At 36.6% G+C, this 22313-nt stretch overlaps 1 protein-coding gene across 1 annotated transcript; it reads left to right on the top strand.

Annotated features, from left to right (window-relative positions):
- Nucleotides 1-420: 420 nt before the first annotated feature.
- Nucleotides 421-22098, top strand: CALB1 (calbindin 1). The gene is made up of 11 exons (XM_004011846.6): nucleotides 421-726; nucleotides 1255-1331; nucleotides 5446-5520; nucleotides 14304-14387; nucleotides 14492-14548; nucleotides 17971-18048; nucleotides 18802-18857; nucleotides 18947-18986; nucleotides 19114-19167; nucleotides 20019-20090; nucleotides 20430-22098. Exons 1-11 carry the CDS (start codon nucleotides 648-650, stop codon nucleotides 20541-20543), a joined length of 786 nt encoding a protein of 261 aa, XP_004011895.1. The 5' UTR covers nucleotides 421-647; the 3' UTR covers nucleotides 20544-22098.
- The last annotated feature ends 215 nt before the right edge of the window (nucleotides 22099-22313 follow it).

Here is a 22313-nt window from a genome sequence, read left to right on the forward strand (position 1 = left end):
CAAATACTCAAATGTCTTGGAGAAATCACACCCACACAGAGACACACGCACAATATAAGCATCTATTATGTGGTTCTACCCTTCATTAACTTTCCTCCTCTATCTGCAAATCAAAACCCCTTCACACACGATATTTCACTATACTCTTCAGAAATAAGATCCCTTTCGGACATGAGAATGTGGAGGGAAATGAATGTTTTCCGCAACCTGTCTCTAAGCTAAGGATTTCCCACCACCTGCTGCTTTCTGCACTTCACAACTAGTGCTCCAGCTCGCTTTCCTGGGAGGAGAGGAGGAGACGGGAAGGGAGGGGTGGAAGGTTGCTGCGAGCAAGAGGCGGGATTGAGGGATGGGAGGCCAGGGCAGGCGTGGCCCGGCTCGACGGCGAGATAAATACGGAGAGCGGGAGCCCCGGCGCACAGGACTCCCCGGGACGCCTGAGCCGAGCAGCACCGAGGACAGCGACTGGCGGCGCCGGCGCCCTGCGTTTCCTTCTCCTGCAGCCCGGGATTTCTTCTTACACACACACACAGACGTCCACACTCGCGCACGTGCACAGACACACGCGCATCTATACCCTGAGGTTCTCACCCCACTTCAGCGCTGACACGCGCATACTCCACGCAGACCACCCACTCCGCTCTACGATGGCAGAATCCCACCTGCAATCATCTCTGATCACAGCCTCACAGTTTTTTGAGATCTGGCTTCATTTCGACGCTGACGGTGATTATCTTTTATCTTTTTAACTGCTTGAAGAACCTTGTCCTACCCTTTTCCCTTCCTTGAGCCTCCTGATCCGATTATCCTTCATTTCTTTTCTTTGCTTCTTTCCCCATCTCCCTAATCTCTCTCCAGTTGGCTGCCAACCATGAACTTTAAAGTTTATGTGTTGTTTCTATGTTATCCCAAAACCTTGAAAGTTTTTTTTTTTTTCCTCTCTCTCTCTCTCCAAGGATGATACAAATAGAAGGTGGGGGGTTGGGGTGAAGGGTAGCGACAGCGAGAGAGACCCTACCCTGCAAAGTTTCTATGGCTACACTCATCAACCCAACCATCCTCCTTTGCCCTTAGTGGGTCTCTCCCAGGAGGGGACCACTGCCCTGTCGGGTATCTTTTGCGGGTTAATCAATAATCAATATTAAGGCCAAGATGGGACCTCTCCAGTGGCCGGAAAATAGCCATTGTGGACATTGAACGGGGAAGAAACTTGCGTGAAATGTCTGACGACTGGGTGCTTCTTTGTCTTTACAGGAAGTGGTTACCTGGAAGGAAAGGAGCTTCAGAACTTGATTCAGGAGCTCCAGCAGGCGCGGAAGAAGGCTGGTTTGGTAGGTTGAAGTTTGCAAGGGAGGAAAGAGACCTTTGTCTTTGAATAAATATTCTAGCGTTCTCATAAAGAGCTAGCGAAATCAAATGGTTTCCGGGAACGTAAACATTTATTTACTGAGAAGGGGAGAAAGAGTGCCTTTTGAAATTGCGTAGGGATAAAGAGAGGGAGAAGGAGGGGGAGACGCAGAGACAAAGGAGAGAGAGAGAAAGAGAAATTCCTTAAAGGGAAAAAGCCTTACAATATGAAATCAGAGCTTTTAAAAGATTGTATACTTGTATTTTAATAGTACTTAAAAGGAAAGTGTGGGTGAGACCTGTTAGCAGATCACCACCTCTTCTATTGAGTTCAGTTAGGTAATTTTTAACCTCTCTTTAATAGCCTGAAAAGTAAATGAGTAGAAATACATTTCTACCCCTTGGAGGTCAGGAAACCAATCTGTAGATTATGGATCTCTCATTCTATTGCCAATTATTGCCAATTATTATTCTTGTAATGTTGATGTGGTTGGACTGAGGAGAAAATGTCCTTCCTCACTGGGGGAAATTTGTACAACTTTGCAACATAATAATGAGCAGGAAATTTAGCCAAAAGGGGGTTCATTTCTGTTGTGAGGAAGAAAATCAAAAGTTAGAGATGTAAAAAGTAATTTTAAGAGCTTCACACATTTTAAACAAGCAAAGTGATTCTCTAATGGGAAGCAATTAGTGGCATTTTGAAAATTAGCTATATTTGTAATTTAAGCTATCAGTTAATTTTTACTAATTATGAATAGCTTCCTTTTGGCATAAATTAGCCTGTTAAGAATATATATTGTCAGCATAGAGATTTTACATTGCATATATACATATATATATGAAGATACAAAGATATATCTTTAGAGGAAAATACAATTGTGAGCTTTTAGCAAATCACCACCTCCAGCACTGAGTTATACACATAATAGTATACATAAATGGGCTTCTCTGGTGGCTCAGATGGTAAAGAATCTGCCTGCAATGCAGGAGACCTGGTTTCGATCCCTGGGTCAGAAAAATCCCCTGGAGAAGGGGATGGCAACCCACTCCAGTATTCTTGCCTGGAGAAACCCTTGGACAGAGAAGCCTGGCGGGCTGTGGTCCACAGGATCACAAAAAATTGAACAAGCCTGAGAAGTATGGCCATACATATATATATATACGTATAATTCACTAATAATCACCTTTTTGTTCTATCTAAATTGAAAATTGTGTGGCACATATCTCTGTACAACATATCAAAAGAATGCCTAGCCCCCTCCAGGCTCTTCTGTCCATGGGATTCTCCAGGCAAGAATACTGGAATGGGTTGCTGTGCCCTCCTCCAGGGGATCTTCCTGACCCAGGGATTGAACCCAGGTTTCCTGCATTGCAGTCAGATTCTTTACCATCTGAGCCACAAGGGAAGCCCAAGAATACTGGAGTGGATAGCCTATCCCTTCTTCAGGGGATCTTCCCAACCCAGGAATTTGAACAGGGGTCTTCTGCACTGCTGCAGGTGGATTCTTTACCAGCTGAGCTATCAGGGAAGCTCCAAAAGAATGCCAGAGGACACTAAAATGATTTATAATGCATTAAAAGCTATCAGTTGCTAAAATTCAATGATTTAAGTCAAATTGATTTAAAATCAGAGAGCACTCTGGGACCCTGGGTCAGGAATATACCCTGGAGAAGGAAATAGCAACCCTCTCCAGTATTCTTGCCTGGAGAATCCCATGGACAGAGGAGCCTGGCGGGCTACAGTCCATAGGGTCACAAAGAGTCAGACACAACTGAGCAGGCACAGGACACTCTGGGAATTGTTTTATCCAGATTTGATATTACATAAATTTGAAAATGTAATAGGATGGGATCAAATAAAATTGAAAATGTTTTATATACTCTCTCCATACCATCTTATACATTACCACGTACATAAATTCACACAATACTATCATTATAGATCTATGTATCTTTGACTAATAATACAAAACATTTTCTTCTACAGTTAAAATATATATATTTAAAATATCTGGTTGGGAAATCTTACCATAAAACTTCTAATTAAAACCTTTAAAGATGTTTCCAGCAGCTAAATGATTATATTTTAATTTTCTTAGAAGTAATTTTAATATTTATTTTCAGCTTAGAAACTCAGATATTTAGAAACTCTATACATGATTTCAGATATTTCTTTTCCTCTTCTCATTTTAATATATATACTTTTTGTAAACAATGACCTCATCTTAGTCTTTTTAAAATTTTAGATCTTAATTATTTTTTTCTACTGCTATGTTTCCAATCTTAGAATATTGGAAGATGTTATTGTTGGATTATAACCCAATAACACCAAATCTGAGCACAGGTTCAGGATTATATCAAGTTGCTTAACAGCTTGATTATTGTAATATAGGTTTGAATAGTTAAAATCTAAATCAAGATATGAATTGAAACATTCATGTACTAGACAAATATTTCACTACTGGCCTCACTGTATTAAATCAATTTTTATCTATTTTTTCTTCTCTTTTTTTTTTAGAACTTAAAGGTTGAACTTATAAACCAGGTTTCTTTGCATTTCTAGCAATAGGATAACAGATTTTACTGTATTAATGGAAAACTTATTTGGTTTAGCATATTAATAATGTGAAATTTCAAAGTTTCACTAATATTAACTGTAGGTGAATATAACATTAATGAAATATCATAACTTAATATACTTTCAGAACTAGCATTTTCCACTAAATAGTCTTTAAATTTACATTTATTTTTTATAAATCTTTAACTTATTATCATTGTAATTATGTTTTACACTATTTAAGGTAATAAAGGTAAGTTGAAATTAATCCATATTGGAAGAGGTTTTTTAAGGCTATTTTAAGCTGTTTAATTACTATTTGTTACCTTCTATTGAAGAAATTTACCTTTAACCAAAGTAGGATTTTTTAACAGTAGTAATAATAATATTCAGCCTTAGTACAGTCCTCAAACTCTATTAAGCTATTTATCCCTAGAGCAAATGTGTGTGATAGATACTATCACCATCTTCTTAGTTATGATAAAAACTGAAACCTTAATTTACTTCTCCAAGGACACAGAATAGGACATTCATAAAGGCTGACCTATTTTACATCAGCTTCAGTTAATGCAATAGGGCTATTTTAAATGGGCTATGTCGAAGACCCAAGGGTATAAAATCCAACTTCCTGAATACTAGTTCTATCTATGTTCAGGTCATTAGTTTACAGTTCAGAGCTATCTATTCTGTCAATATGTGAAGAGGTTATGTAAGCAATAAAATAGATTGAAAAAGATAAGTCAAACGAGATGAAAGCTTTCACTTTGTCCCTCTTCAATATATCTTCTGTATGTAACTAAACGGGAATGAGAACATCCTCTTGGTAGAAAATGGAAACAAGGAAACACTGGAGAACTACTCCCTAAATTACTCTGGGAAACAAAGATCTTTAGTACATACAATCAGTAATCCAAACTAAGGTCATCAGTATTGCGTATTTTTAATGAAAGTACAAATTCGTCAAGTCATTTTTGTTAATTTGACACAAATTTTTCTGATTTTTAATTTGTAAGAACATTTCCAGCTTCACCCACACTGGAAACTTTTTTTGTTTAGAAATGAGTTGCTTTTGAACATTCACATTTGCTTGTCCAAATTGAAAACACAATATTAACTTCCATGGATAAAGCAGGTTATAATAAGGAAAATGTTATAGAATAATTAGTGCAGCAATATAAAATAATCTTCCCTGAAGCAAGTAATGTTAAGGTGCATTCATGAGGATCACTATATTTAAATTCACTAAAGGTTATGAACAGAATAATTCTGACTACATTTTTAAAGGATAACATATTCTCAAAACTAATAATAGAAGCTAAATCATAATGACTGATTCAGAAATTATGTCTTTCATTTCAAATGAGTAAAACTGGTACATCAGTTATATCCTAATTTTCATGAAAAAGTTAATCAATATGCATAATTCTAAATGGTTCTAATTCCAGTTTTTCTTTGTAACAAGTTATTAACATGATAACAAGCATACTGTTTGTATGTTTTTTAAAAAAACCTTCTTCTTACCTGGCTTGTTATAATTTTAGGAGTTATCACCTGAGATGAAAACTTTTGTGGATCAGTATGGACAAAGAGATGATGGAAAAATAGGAATTGTAGAGGTAAGGACTTTATGCATTGTTCTCATATGGTTTTAATAAGTGAGCTTTTTGGAGTTGTATTCAACTCAAACATGATAGGCAAAACCTGTTCTAAGAGGCTTATTTTACTTAAGTAACATGCTATCTTTTGTTCAGAGATATAAAATCAAAAACTGCTCAGAAGTGCAACAGACCTAAGAATTTTCATAATCCAAGCCAAAATTTAATATATTACGAAACTAAGACCTAAAGAAGTCAAATGATTCGTCTCTGGCTATGCAACTGTCTGCTGGCCTTGGTGCAGTTAGAGACTCAAGTTCGCAACTTCTGGATGAGTACTCATCCCATTACTTTACCAGCCTCAGTTCAATAAAACACTAACTAAGAACATGGTTCACTGGAATTTCTTACTAATAGTGTAGACTTTTCTATTAGAAAATAAAATGAACTATTTGCAGGCCCTAAAGATGATATCATGGCAAAAAGTTGCATCTTGTTTTCTGAAGTTCCATTTTAAATTGCCAGTTGGCCATGTAAAAACACAAGAACTTAAAGTGAGTATTTTATGATGTGTAGATGTTTCTTTTGACTCTTTAAAAGCTGAAACTTCAGTGTCAAATCTTATCTTTTCCTAGTGAGGACAACTTTTTTGTCTACGAATCAAGGAAGCAAAACTTTGACTATACATTAACTCTTTTGCATTCTTCAGATATGTGAAACAGTACTTTTACTTTTATAAAATCTAATGTCTTAGCTACTTTCTTTATCTCTGCAACCAATTAGAGAAATTGAGTGGATAACTTTGTCCAGAAAAATTAATAAGGTCATAATTTAAAATATATCAAATAATAGACATAATTATGTTCTTTATATAATGTTCTTAGTGTATTAGATTGTGAAGTATTCTTAGTCATAATTTACCTTTGATTCAGAGAACTAACCCAGTTTTCAAAAATTGATGTTATAGGACACCAATGATGTCAATGTGAAATATACTTATTTTTAAACAGCTACTACAAATAGAGTTAAAGAAGGACATACTATTATTATCTTTGTAATTAAAATATTTCCCTGGAGTATACACTTTTCCCTTTGCCTATGCATAACTCATTACTATATAAATAGATAAATTAATAGTAATGGGACTTATAGATCGACATAGAAGCCAACTAATCAAAATGTGAATCATCAAGGATAAGAAATAACATTGAAATGAACATAAATGACATGACATAAATCTAGTGATTCAAAACTAGTCAGAAATTCTGAAATCAGTGAAATTATAGATGTGGCTATTTGAGAGTTTGGCATACTTTATAATTCTAGTACAGGAAAGACTGTCATCTTGTATTTAATGTATTTAACCTTAAGGACTCCAATGGGCTCAGCTATTTTTAATTTCTTCTGTGACCCTAGGTTGTTAACAATAGCACAAAAAGCATGGATCTGATTCACATAGATTCTATAGTTTTAAAAGGATAAGATGAAAAAAGCTATTTTGAATCTATATTTAACTGTATATTATATGGGATGGTCATTGATGAAGTATTATTTGAGGTCTAATTTGAATGAGAAGCTAGGAGTTATTACCAGATACATTTTCCTAGAGATTTGATGTAAGGAATTTCCACAGAAGTTTGGGAAAGAAACTGTTACATTAAAGAAAAGGATTTCTGTGTGAGGAAAGATAGAAATAGTTAACAGAAGAGAATGAAGAAGTTAATGAAGACTGAAATGAAGACTTGAGGAGCTTTTATAGCAATAACAGTAAGAAAGAGAATTTTCATTTATTTGTATGACATTACACAATCATGGAACCCACTCCAGTATTCTTGCCTGGAGAATCCCATGGACAGAGGACTCTGGAGGGCTATAGTCCAGGGCTAAGGGTTGGACACGACTGAGGGGACTGAACATGCACACAATTATGGAGTGTTTTCAAACATGTGATCTCATTTGATCCTCATAATAACAAAATAAAATAAATTTATATTTGAGGTAAGCTGTAACTTAAGTAGAATTTCAGCCACTTTCCTCTAAACCACTCAGCCCTTTTTTTTTGTTTTGCAATTAATAAGCCACATGTTTTCTGCATTAAAAGAAAATATTTTCAAGCTTCAGTTCATTGGTTACTTATGGCAAGGCTTAAATTTAGCCTGGTTGAACAGGGATGCACAAAGTAAAGAGAAGTTATTTGACCCAATCACTTGAAACATGATTTGGGAAGAACTTTCAATCAGTGAAAAGACTTCCCTGGTGGCTTAGAGGGTAAAGCATCTGCCTGCAATGCAGGAGACCTGGGTTCGACCCCTGGGTTGGGAAGATCCCCTGGAGAAGGATGGCAACCCACTCCAGTTCTCTTGCCTGGAAAATCCCATGGATGGAGGATCCTGGTAGGCTACAGTCCAGGAGGCTACAAAGAGTCAGACACGACTGAGAGACTTCACTCACTCACTCATTCAATCAGTGAAAGCAGAAAGAGTTTAAAAGAAGAGAAGTGAAACACATAAGACTTAATTAGAAAATTTAATTTTTCCAGGACATGGAACTTTTTGTTGCATGGGACCCAGAAGAAAAGCTAGCCAAGGTTTCTCACTTTAAGGGTAAAGAAATTGAAGCTCAGAAAGGTTGAATGATGTGTCTAAGGTCCCACTGGCAAGGAGTGACAGAACATTTATACAGGTCTAGATCTGCCTCTGATTCCAGAATTCTTTTTGTTAATCAGAGTTATCAGCCAAGACACAGAAGGAAGTGAGGAGGGTCCGTACTTGGAGAAATGAGGAGAGAATGGGGGAACAGGGAAGAGATTGCTGCTGTCGTTCACGTGCAGGTTGATTGTACTTAACCTGGTTAAGGAGGAGGGATAAGAAAAAAGGAGAGATTTTGAAAAATCATTGGAAAAAAGGAACTGAAAGCTACAGATTACATGTACAAAATGGAGGAGAGTGGGGAACGCCTGAATTTATAATGTGCCCTCTAGTGTCACCAGTGAGCTGTATTAAATCAAGTTCATCCTTTCTGTTTTCCAGTCTGACATATATCACTTGCTAAGAAATCCTATGTATAACATGGAACATAAATACACGAATTTCAGCCAGCTTTGAGGGAATAAGAAAAAAAACCAGGTTTTCCAAAATTTATAATAGTTTACAGATTCCCATCAGCTCACATCAAGTATACGTAACTTTCATGTTCAAAGGGAAAAGAGATTTGATTTGCTTATGTATTGCCCACTTAGTAGGTGTTATTCAGGGGCTCCTCAAAATCTAATCCAAATAAACCAAATGGTATTTATGTGGTAGTCTGCTTTCCAGGTCAAACTGACTTGGCTCTAATTGAAATGTGTTGTTCAAAAAATCAGAAAATATAGTGGTTAACTTTCAAACTTCTGTTTTAACGAAGTTGACTGACACTTTCCAACAACATGCTGTTACTACCTAGACATGTGAAAACATGTAACAAGAAGGGCAATGTACAAATATGCTTTCTTGTGAACTTTTAGGTTTCATGTCTTTTAAATAGATTTTCAAATTCACACAAATACAGCTTGATAATAAAGAGATTGTTGATACAAACTCAAAACAGGAACTCTGAAATTCTGAGATAATTTAACAAATACTATGGCAGTCAAATGTTCTAAATTTATTCAGACTAATAGCTCTATTGCAGAGAAGATTGATTAAAATAGTCAAAGAGGGAGACTGAATGATTTAGCAGATAATAGAAATTCCTTCTCTGGTGCTCACATTAAGTATAGATGTTTCCCTTAGCTGGATGTCAAATCTGCAAACTTTTCACCTGATTGCTTGAGCACTGTGTGAGAAAATAGCGTCCTCTCGAATTTTACTGTGTCTATTTGTCCAGGTCAGTGCATCCACTGGAAAAAATAGATCTGAAAGCTATTTCAGTTGTAAAATTGTAATAACTCTCCCAGGGAAGCAGGCATTTTTCTAGACTTTCCTTCTTTTCTTGATAGTGGGATTTGAGCATATAAATTTAACCATAATAAATGTAATTTTTAAAATAGTAAACTAGTTTTCTACCTCAGGCTTTCCTGGTGATTCAGTGGTAAAAAATTCCCCTGCAATGCAGGAAGCTTGCAGGAGATGAGGGTTCAATCCCTGGGTCAGGAATATACCCTGGAGGAGGAAATGGCAACCCACTCCAGTATTCTTGCCTGGAAAATTCCAAGGACAGAGGAGCCTGGAGGGCTACAGTCCATGGGGTTGTGAAGAATTGGACATGCCTGAGCGACTAAGCATACACAGTTTTCTACCTCAGAGTTTGGGGAAATGACTGACAATAAAATCTGATTTAGAACTCCATTCTTGATAGATTTTTAAAACAGTTTATTAAGACTGAAGATTTTAATGGAGGGTGATAGTTAAAGGACAAGAGTCTCAAAATCAAAACGTCAGACTGATTTCAAATCTGGCTCCAACTGTAAGCTATGTGATAGCAGGTCATTTCCCTTCTCTGAGCCTCTGTTTCCTTGGTTGTGAACACAGATGACATATGAATATCAACATCAGATAACACATGTTAAAAATAGATAAGCCCTGGTACACTATAAAAACTAAGTAAATGTACTTGCTATTATTATTAAAAATAAAAATATTTCATTAGAAAATCTATGCCATTTTTCTTAATGTCAGTCTTTTTCCCATTCTTATAACTTGTCAAATTCAAATTATTAAATTCAACTAGCCTTTAATTTGTGTGAAAAGATTATTTGCCTTTTAAATTTCCTAATTTCCTGGACTCACCTCTCATTGGCTGGAAAAATATTTCTTTGGCTTCCAAACCAAGAAAGTGAATGTTTTACTAATATGTGTTGAAAGAATCTAACATGTACCAAAATTGTCTTCAAAAATTAAGCTTTGTGTGTATGCTTTGAAAGATATACCTCAGTCATTTATATTTCTTGTAAAGTTGTCCTTCACATGTCTTCTCCCAGCACCTAGCATGTAGCTTTACCACTGTAGTTATCTCTTGCTTTGAAATCGTCTGAAACAAAATTTTCAATTATCTGCCTCCCTGTAAAGTTCTTACTGTCAGTGACTATGAATCCCCAGCATGCAGTCCAGTGCCTCATAGGTTCTGAATCACGGCCACGTGAGCCACAGCAAGGGATTTCAACCTGATCCAAAACATAATCAAGAGCTCCATATTATGGCTAGTAATAGAAGAGAGGTGGTAAAGATCCCTGTCCTGGGATAGGTTGGTTCCTTTGGGGACCATATCTGAGTTGAAGAGAAGCAATGAGGAAGTTTATTAAGAAGTGCTCTTGGAATCAGTGCCTATCCAAGGGAAATAAAAGAACAAAGCTGGGCAGAGCAAGACGTTGGGCTATGAAACAGTCTCAACTTTAGCTGACCCTACAGTGAGCTCTGAACTGGGACAAACCTTGGGAGATGTCCCAAGTTTTGAGTGAGAGAGCTAGGTTTTATATCCCTATGTGCATCTTGGGAACATAGCTCTCGTCAGCCCAGGTAATCTCCCAAAGAGACCTGACAGCTGAGACCACGACAACACTCCTAGCACCTAAAGAGAACTGTGGATGGCAGTCACAGCGGCCACTCCAACCCCTGTCCACAGCTTAGTAGCAAGCTATTTGAATTCTTGCAGTCTACGCTGACCCTGGATAGTCAACTGCCTTCATTCATTGGTTGAGTAAAATATCTATGGAAATTCTTGCAGGTGCCAGGCAGAAAAACATTAATTAAGTCACAGACCCTTTCCTCAAGATGTACAGAGACTGAAACGGAAGCGAGGCAAGTAGAGAGAAATCTTTGCCTCCCCACTCTCAGGGACAAGCAAGCGATTTTCATAAATGAAGCTTTGAAAGATTCTCCTAGTAGCCACACTTATCTGACTTCCATTCATTTCTCTGCTTTTCTTAACTCTCTTCTCCAACTCATAATAAAGTTTTGAGAGTTTATAAAAAAGCAGGCTGGTGGACTGAAAATTAAGAAATCACCAATAATCTTGGAACAAGTAATACAGGCTACTCCTGTTGACAAGAGTGACTTAGCAAAAGAGAGGCAACAACAGCCCTACTTAACAGCTTCTATAAAAGACCTCAGTCACATTGTAGATATGGTCTTAGAAGCAACAGCTGGAGAGTTTCGGCACCCAGCTCTGAAATTTTAATATTGATTCATATGCTTTACCTAGTGGTCCATTGATTAGGACTAGGTGCTTTCACTGCCAAGGGTCTGGGTTCAATCCCTGGTCCAGGAACTAAGATCCCACAAACCACATGATGTGGCAAAAAATATGTAAAAAAAAAAGATGATTTGTTGCGTTATTTGTTTGTTGTGAAGGGGCTTCCCTCACAGCTCAGTCAGTAAAGAGTCTGCCTGCAATAGGGGAGACCAGGGTTCGATCCCTGGGTTGGGAAGATCCCCTGAAGAAGGAAATGGCAACCCACTCCAGTATTCTTGCCTGGAGACTCCCATGAAGAGCCTGGAGGGCAACAGTCCATGGGATTGCAGAGCGTCAGACACAACATAGCAACTGAACACATAGCCACATCCTATCCACACATACTTACTTCTTTCTTAGTGGCTGGTTTGTCTTATGACAGTGTTTTCTGTGTTTAAGACTCACTGCTAATGTCTATAAAATATGATGGTCCTGTATTGAATTTAACATTAACAGTTCAATTAAATTAAAAGATTGACTGTGTTGCATGTAGATATAATATGTATTTTATTATAATTAAACCAAGTAGGAGCAAAATAGCAGGGGTGAAGAAATATGCATTTATACTAAACATGAAGAGCAATTTTACCATCTTTATATTTGACATTCTTAGAGACCTGTGAACTTCATGCAAGTTATGTAAAGTTTAATTTTTGAAACAAAAGAGGTTAAAATTTCCCTAATTTTACAAGTGGTCATTGCTTGCTAGTTCAGTAATTTAGTTTTTCTGTTTTTGTCTATTTGGTGGGTTTTGATAAGTAGATTTTTAAAGAAAAATTATTATTTTGTTCAAAACAATGTACAGTAATCTTGAAAATCCAAGCAATATAGAAAATCACAACAAAGATAAAAAATATGCTCATTACAAATCATGTTAAGTAGGTACTTTTAATGAAGTAAAATTATTAACCAAATCCAAACATTTATGTCAAGCACCTAACATGTTGAGTACCACACTAAGTATTCAGGGGATGCAGACAAAGAATAGTTTTTGCCCTCCTGAAATGGGTGGGCTATGGGTAGGTCTACCAAAAGCTTACAAAGGGGTATCTGACAATTTACATACCAATAAAGAAACAGTTGGCATTGGCTATTTCCTGTTTCCTAAATTAATGCTTGCATTAATGCATAACCATACTATTGACCTTTGGAAATAAGAAAATGTTTTCTGATAGTCATACTAAACATCCTAATAAGATACCTGGCTCTGCCCCTTCGTTTCATCCCATTATTAGTGCCTGAATGATTCTAATTTGAAATATTATTTCAAAGATCTAAAAACAAGATAAGTTAAAGGACATATACAGCATAAAGAAGCTGAGGTTACCTGCATATAAGATAGAATGATACATTTTATATTTAAAATTTTTTAATGGACCTAAAGGACAATATTTTTTTTTTAAGGTGTGAGAGTCTGTTCTATAATTTGGTAGACTTTTGGGATTTATGCTGACCTAGAGGTTAATCTAGACCATGGGTTTTTTAGTTTAAAATTCACAGATGAGGGTCCATGCCTGTACTTCAGGGGATTCATCAACTTCTGGGAATTAGATAAAATATAGTATTGTAGGTTCATTCTTTAATGGTGAAGATGCAGTAATTCTAACAGCTTCTCAAAGTCATTTTGAACCCAATACATTTAAGAGACACTGGTTTCTATTTCCACTCCTCATTTTAAGTGATGAGCATGCTAAGTTCCAGAAATGGCTGAGGGAGTTGCTGCGGACCACAGCTAATTAGCAGCTGCCTAGGAATAGAGCACACACCTTCATTAGGCCATCAGTCCAGCTCCCGCCCTCCCTGCGCACAATAGATAGATTGTATTCATCATAAAATGGGATCTGAAGTCCTTTCCACCAAAAAAAAAAAAAAAGGAGCATTGAAGTTACAAAATGAGATCTTAGGAGAAATGTCAGCAGGTCACTCAAGGGAGATCATCAAATAAAATTTAAGACCTGGACTCAAGCAACAGATGTCCTTTTAGCAGACACCAAACATTTGAGAACTAATATTCCCTATTACCATTCAGTTTCCACTGTTCACTGTAAAGTGTCTTTTTCCATCTCTCTTTCTCTTGTATTACAATTGTCCTGAGTTTATATTCCATTGCATCTCTTAATAAGCTTTCTCCTCCGACTTTCAGAATTCATTTTTTGCCTTCTGTGCTCCCTGCTACATTCATATATCTCAGCTTCTTCTTTTATGAAATGCATGGCCCCACGTGTGCCATCTTCTGGGCCCTCACAGGAAAAGACCTGATCTGGGGCACAGGAAAGATGCAGGGGTCGAGCCACCGGCATGAGTCTGCCTGTGTGTCTAGCAGACGAGAAGTGTCAGTCACCCTTCCCTGCGCTCCCCAGGCATGCTTGCTGCAGCCTCCTCCCTGACCTGAGAACCGGTCCCTCAAAGGGCAGCAAGCGCTGCAAAACACGATGGCACTTTATAGGGACAAGGTATCCAAAAGGGAAAATCGATTGCTATGTTTCTCCTCTCCTAGTTTTCTGGGTAATAAAATCATGGCCAAGCACAACTAAGAGCAGGAAATGAGAGAGACTTGCTTTCGAGCTCCTCACACCAGCTTCTTCAATCTTTTCCAGTTGGCTCATGTGTTACCCACGGAAGAGAACTTCCTGCTGCTTTTCCGATGCCAGCAGCTAAAGTCCTGTGAGGAATTCATGAAGGTATAGGAAACCTGTCACTGAGTGATATCTTCAGATATCTGAAAGTAGGGGAATTATGACCTTTTCTAATGTGTTTGGTCTTCCTTATCCAAAATTATTTACAGACATGGAGAAAATATGATACTGATCACAGTGGCTTCATAGAAACTGAGGAGCTTAAGGTAAGCAAAGAAAAATGTGTACATTTTCCCCTTTCAAATACAATTATGAATTTCGTGGTTTTTAAAAAAAAACTTCCCACAAAAGAAACTAACGTTAAGCAATGGCACATTTTCATCCACTCTTCCGCATGGTTAATAAAGTACCCCATCAAAAAAGAGACTTCAAGTACCTTTTGAAATTCTGTTCAGCCGTTGACATTTTCTGTGGTGTGTACTAATTGTTAATAAGGGATAGATAGATGATAGAGAGATAGATTTATAATGGCATACTAAGCCAAATAAGTCAGGTTATTTTCATTAAAATTTGACATTTTATCTTATAGATTAAACAACTATATAGATCTCCCTTTAAAGATAAAGAAGCAACTGTTGGACACCAGTTGTATGCCAGGCACTTTATACACGTCTTATTTAATCTTTATGTGAGTACTGTGGGATTAATGTTACCACAGTAAGGAAAAAAGTGAAGAGAAGTTAAGTGATGAACTGAAATCTACACAGAAACAGGACATAGAGCTGTGATCTCTGAACTAGTTTGCTTCCAAGGCCCCGGGCTTACAAAGTCCCACTATAATCAAACTTCTGAAAAACTGTAACTTTGGAAATGAATTTATCAATTCGTATCTCAGAAACGTACATAGGAACTGGTAGGAGAGGAGGAAGATAGGAAGGAAAAGGTAAAGAGATCTGAAACCAAGTCTTGTCTCTGGACAAATGTCTTTATCATTCTGCCTCACTTTTTCTTCCTTTATATGAGGGTAATAACACTTACCTTTCAATTTATTGTGAGGCTCAAGTAAGATGTTGCATCTGAGAGGTTTTGTGAAATACAGGTACAATATAAATTATATTATTCATGAACTCAGTAATTTACTAGCCTTTCAGAAATACAAAACCATCTTTCCCTCATTTTTTTAAATTGACCTCAACACTTCTCAGTCTGAAAGTCTCTATTTTCTCTATCTATAGGATATAGAGTAACTAGAAGGGAAACAAATTAATAATTATTGAGCACCTGTTATGTGGCAGGCATAATACTAGGCTTAACATGTATTTTAACATTTAATCCTCAAAGAAAATTTGCAGAGGAGGTATTATAATTCCCATTATACAAACAAACTGAAATTCAGAGAAATTAGATAATTTTTCAAGAGTACTCAGCTGCTTGGGAAAAGAACCTGGCTTTGGCCACAGAATATCTGATAATAGCAATAATTTTCTTTCCCACAATATCAAAAGTTTTCAGCTTTAGTCACCAAGAGTTACCTCTTCTGTAGGGAAACAGGAATATCAAACATGGTTTCCCGGTCATAGTTGAACATTGTTTGAGTTACACGTATTTGTATAATCGAGGGCTTCCCAGGTGGCACTAGTGGTAAGGAACCTGCCTGCCAATGCAGGAGACTCAGATGTGGGTTCAATACCTGGGTCGGGAAGACCCCTGGAGGAGGCCACAGCAACCCACTCCAGTATTCTTGCCTGGAGAATCCCATGGACAGAGGAGCCTGGCAGGTGACAGTCCACAGGGTCACAAAGACTGAAGCTACTAAGCACACATGTATAATTGCAAAATCGTTAAAGCATGTGGGACTAACAACACTTAGAAATGTAAACATTTTTCACATGAAATCACCAAAAACTATATTTTTCACAAATTTGTAATTCAGCAACCCACAAGGTGACAGTTAAATTATTGTGTTTTTATTCTACTGGACCAAAAAAATTATTTTAAAAATCATTTCAAGTTTATAAAGAAACTTTAGCTCATTTCCAATACTGACCTTCTTTGTTCTAAATTTTATTCTCAGAAGAGATTCTAAATAGAAGTACTTCTCTCTGGGGAATTTTGAAGATAAGTTGGCATTCTTTTTTAATGGATCTTTCAAGAAAGCTAATTTTAAGATTCCATAATGGAGTAAAACATTGCTTGCTCTCAGACATGACTTTGAATCTCAGCGTCCTGAAGTTTCTCCCAGGCTATTTTTGTGACCACCATTTTAGTCTCTGATGAGGATTTTTAACCCAATTAGTCTCTGACAAAAGCTTCATATGGTTCAAAAATAAAATTCATCCCCAACAGATAACTTTGAATTTTCCATGCTTCACTTTGAATTTTAAGTGGAATGTTTGAAGTGAAAATAAAATTATGAAATATAATAAGGAAAAAGTCTCCTTCATTGAAAATAATGAAGTTAAATCATCCCAGCAGAACTAGAAAATTTGGGAGGGAGATATATGACAGCAAACCTGAAGAAACCGGATCCTTTGGTATTGTCTTAACATATCAGCTCAGTTTTCCATAATTGCATAATTCATTTTTCTGAAAAATAAAGAAATTGCAAATGAACAGCACTAGACAAAGTGAAAAACTATTATTTTCTTAAGTAGTTACATTGTCATTTATATGGCAAGCTTTTGAAAGCTTTTATTTGATTTATTTCTCTGGTAAAAAAATTAAAATCACTCCTAAATGTCAACTGTCAAATTAATAATCATCTTTTTTTGCATCTTTCCCATATTAATTTCTACTTTGGTGTGATTCATATCCTTCAAGAATTAGGTAACACCTGCAGCCAACTATTTTAGTTTGAACAGTCAGGTGAAACACTAACCAAGGTGCTTTGGACTGCATTAAACCTAAAAGCTAATCCAGCCTCTAGTGAAATGTGCTTCATACTGGCTATACACTGATAAGGAAATACAGATTGCAAGGGCAGAAAATGCACTTGGGATTAAGGGTAGATCTCCACTTTGTATACTAATAATCGTTCACATACTTCAAAAAGGTACAAGGGGGTCCATTCTGTTTCTTGGACTTCCCAAGTGGCTCATAAGCAAAGAACCTGCCTGCCAGTGCAGGAGACATGAGAGACGCAGGATCAATCCCTGGAGGAGGGCATGGCAGCCCACTCCAGTATTCTTGCCTGGAGAATCAATCCCATGGACAGAGGAGCCTGGCGGGCTACAGTCCATGGGCTTGCAAAAGAGTCGGACACGACTGAAATGACTTAGCACGCACACATGCACAGTGTTTCTTATTTCTTGGAGAAGAATTGCATGAGTATCTGCGAAGATATCATTAGGAAGAAATGCATCCATTGGGCTGGCTGGCTTTATAAGTTTTTACTCTGATTCCTACATGGTGCACAATCTAACTTCTCTTTTAATTGAAATCATAAAAGCGTAGCATACCATAGCATGGTCTGACAGATCAGGTCTCAGTAAAAGGCAGATATCACGCCTGTCAAAGGCAGCATCCCTGCTGGAATGCCAAGAGGACCTCTCTTCTAATGTCCTCCTTTTATCCAGTCCTAGTCTCAAAAAGAAACTTTCTTTGTATTCCTGAGGTGTTCCATTTCAAGGCAGGCTGTAAAGAAAGCAGATTGTTATTGATGAAATTTATCTGTTTTTTGTCTTAACAGAACTTTCTAAAGGACTTGCTGGAAAAAGCAAACAAGACTGTTGATGATACAAAACTAGCTGAATATACAGACCTAATGGTAGGACTGATCTTGAAAAGATTATAGCCAAGAGCCTATGAAATATTACTGTGTTCTGGCTAATTCCCAAGACTACACAGGATGAAATGAATAAACCATGGTGTGGGCATCATATGCACACATGTATCATTTCACTTGAAAAGTGAAATACCTACAAAGCTTCTGCCTTGTAAGGCTAGCTTCAAGGCACCATGTATGAGCGTTTCCTTTTTTGTAGAGTTAGGTAATTTTCAGCTATCAAAAGGTCACTTACTCAAAAATTTATTCTGTAAGGATTTATCCATATTATCTGCTTTACTCTCTGATGCTCTAAAAGAGGAAAACAAGTTAAATATTTATTTTCCTACTATTATTTGGAAAGTTTCAGGATGTGTACTGCCAGACACCATATCTCCCACATCTTGATACATATAAACATACATATTTGCAGGTTTATATGCAAATATAAACATATACATATTTGCAAGATATTGCAAATATAGTACATACATGTATTGCAAGAAAAATGAACAATGATGTTCCAGAAGTCTAGCGTAAGATCACTCTTACTCTATTTTCTATTGTTGTCATAAACTTTGGTAATTGACAAGTCACAGAACTGAAATTTTTCACCGAAATTTTAATAAATGCTAGTTTCTAGAATTTTGCCATCTATATAGGTAATTGATTACTCAAACTTCTTTATTTTGAATTTCCTTCTCTATGCAACAGGTATTTTTTTTTCAATACAAAATAATGCCTTCTGTCTTTCAGCTGAAATTGTTTGATTCAAATAATGATGGAAAGCTGGAATTAACTGAGATGGCCAGGTGAGTTTAGGAGCTATGCAAATAAAACCATTATAAGCTGACCTTTGTCAAAAATCTAATGCAGTTATATAATGTTTTTCTCTCAAAAGATTACTACCCGTGCAGGAGAACTTTCTTCTTAAATTTCAGGTATTTCTCTTTTTCTCTACCGTACATAATATTTCTCAAAAGGTTAAAATGTGGGATATCTGCCAAGGGAAGCACAATGAAATGTAATTGTAGCATTTTAATCTTTGCCCTCTTCTCTATCATCTAGGGAGTCAAAATGTGTGGGAAAGAGTTCAATAAAGCTTTTGAGTTATACGATCAGGTAAAAAAAAAAAGTGTTTCTTATCTGTAATTTAATTTTTTAGAAAAATTTGGAAAATGCTCAGAAAGGGAAAAAAAGCCTCAAACTCAAGGTTATATTTAAAGAAACATGAGCTATTAAAATTACTCAGCCAATTTATTCTTGTCATAGGAAATGAATTACGTTATATCCCAAATTAGACGAATTTGATTCAAATGCCATGCTACATTTTATCTCCTGTGAACTGTGAATAAGATACCAAACTCCTCTGACCCTTAATTTCCTCATTTGTAACCAAGAGATAATAATAGTCACTCTGCAGGGTGGCTAGATGAAAATATCCAGAGGGGATTCTCCCATGTAGGGGATAGTGAGATCACATGTGTGAGGAAAGGTTGTGCATGACGTCAGTAGTTAACACACTCTATCTCTTCTCATTTCTTTCCTCCTGGACCAAGCCAGTCCTCTGGAGGCCCTAGTACAGCTGATGTGATAACAGCCCGCCTCTATTACAGGCCGGGAATATACTTCCCCCATGCCTATGTCTTCCCTCCAGCAAAACATTTGTGATTAATTTCTTACTTCAACGAGAGGTAGTGATATTGTTAACATACAGGGAAATAGTAAATGTAAAACCGCTTTGAAAATTTCGAAGCATTTTACAAATGTAAGGTGCTGAATGAGAGGAAATTCATATCTGTTTTGGAACTTTGGAGCAGTTCAAAATTTGAGGGTCTGACCTACAAGGTTAGTATATCTGCCAAATTTGCAGTAGGTAGATTTTCTGAGGATTTCAATTATTTCCATTTTACTACCTTTGCATTTTTTGTGGATGAGGTTGCTTATATATTGTTTTATTAACCCTCTTGTAGGATGGCAATGGATACATAGATGAAAATGAACTGGATGCTTTACTGAAGGATCTGTGTGAGAAAAATAAACAGGTAATCTAGTTACCTTGCCATTTCCTTCTTAAGCAGACTTGATGGATCCATCCAGATGCAACCACACATCTACTCTGGAGAATCTACTTTAAAACTTTATAGAGGAGAAGTAGATTTCAGTTCTTAACTTGATTTCATACTGGTCTGAATCAGTGTTTAACTGTGATAAATAGATTTTAAAACAACCTTGTGATTTATTCACATTTGTGTAAGAATTTAATCCAACTCTTCTTAATGGATTGGTATAACAAGCAGTTTTGTCTCATATTTTATTACTTGACAGTGGTTAATTCACTTCGATGTTTAACTGGATTGTAATGCCATCTATGTCCTATTTAGGATCTGGATATTAATAATATTCCAACATACAAGAAAAGTATAATGGCTTTATCGGATGGAGGGAAGCTATACCGAACGGATCTCGCTCTCATTCTCTCTGCTGGTGACAACTAGGGTTGATGACCATGATACTTATTAGTGATACGTTGTATCTAAAAAGTAATTGTGCACCATAAGGATGTAGGCTGTATTTTCTTTTCTGTCTGTAAATTTAACTGCATGTAGGTAATTATCCAGGATCTGTGGCACACTCTTTTCAGTTTGTTTCTATACTCTTTGTAATGTACAGTTTTTGTAACCATATGACTATAAAGGAGGATGTCTATGCTTAGGCCAGTCAATACACCCAATTAAAAGAAAAAAATAACCTAACATATTCTTCCTTCCATACATGTCATTGGACAAGATTTCCCTCAAAAATCCACCAGGATTAGTCTCTAAAATCCTAGTCTCTGATGTATGTCACTATTGAATAGAAGGATTATACATAACAAGCTAAGCATTCTTATTTCAGACAATCTGAAGTCTGCCCAACAAAATAGTTCTAAGCTGTATTTCCAATTAGAAGAAATGTGCTTTTGCATCTAAAATACCGAACTATCAATCCATAGTTAATCGCGGCTCTGTGAGGTTAATAGTCTCACTTCCCTGGGCAAGATATAGTGAATCAGCAATACATCTACTGCTTGAATTCTTATCCGTCTACTGGTTCACATTGATTTGATGACAAGGAAAAGCAGACAATGCATAGATCTACCTAATTCTACATTTGTATTTATAAGTCTACTGTCAAAGAGTAGGACCTCAACCCGTTTTCTAACTGGTTTCATGTCTTGCAGCCTATAATTATTCTAGGAAACTGCTGTTTTATGTCATAGTCTATGTACTATCTGATTAAATTATATATATCAAGTATCCTGGTGTTCACTTTGCATACTTCTTGGATTTTCTTTCTATGTAGAACTGTTCTTTTCCACCCAGGGTAACTGCTGTCTCTGAAAATAATTTTTCTAGCTATGACAGCTCTATTTTTACTACATAAGTGAATTTTAATGTAAAATTCATAGCACCCTGATTATTGAATGCTACATCAACAATTTTGTCTATTCTGTGAATTCTGTATTTCATATTGAGATCAGCATTCAAACTAGTTCTATTTCTATCTGCAGATAGTTTCAAATGAGTTAAAAAGAACATCTGAAAAGAAATGCTAATGCAGCCATTTATCTTATTTAGAAGGGTAATTCTAAAACATTCTCTTGACACACATTCAAGCCACAGTTTCATATATTTGTAGCTAGAATATACTATACTGGTTATAGTTGACATGTAATGCTTTGTGATTTCTCAGTTTTTGATTGTGAAGCAGGGAACTATGAGAGATGTGTCTCTGAAATTTATAGTTACTACCAAAGAGTTAATGGTTCTGGGTCACTTTGAATGTTGCCATTCTATAAATTCAGCACTGATCTCCTCAATTCATATAAATAACAAAAAGATAGGAATTTCTTTCCCTCAAGAATGAACAGAAAAGAGATTGCCAAAACATAAAATTTGTCATGTGATTTCAGTGGTAGACTGGCTTTGCTCTTAGTGTGTAAATGGAAGCACTGGTCTTAGGCTGAATTTAACTACTAAGAATAAATAAAAACAGAAATAACTTTAATAATTTCTTGTATTTTTCTTTTCTTCCTCAAGTCAGTGAACACGTAACCCATGATCAATCCATGGGAAATGTAGGTTACCAAAATTATTACACCCTAAGACATCTAATGGGCTTCCCTGGTGGCTCAGATGGTAAAAAATCTGCCTGCAGTGGGGGAGACCTGGGTTTGACCCCTGGGTTGGGAAGATCCCCTGGAGAAGAATGGCAACCCACTCCAG

The sequence above is a fragment of the Ovis aries genome, chromosome 9 (genome assembly GCF_016772045.2).
Source record: "Ovis aries strain OAR_USU_Benz2616 breed Rambouillet chromosome 9, ARS-UI_Ramb_v3.0, whole genome shotgun sequence".
Taxonomy (NCBI): Eukaryota; Metazoa; Chordata; class Mammalia; order Artiodactyla; family Bovidae; genus Ovis; species Ovis aries.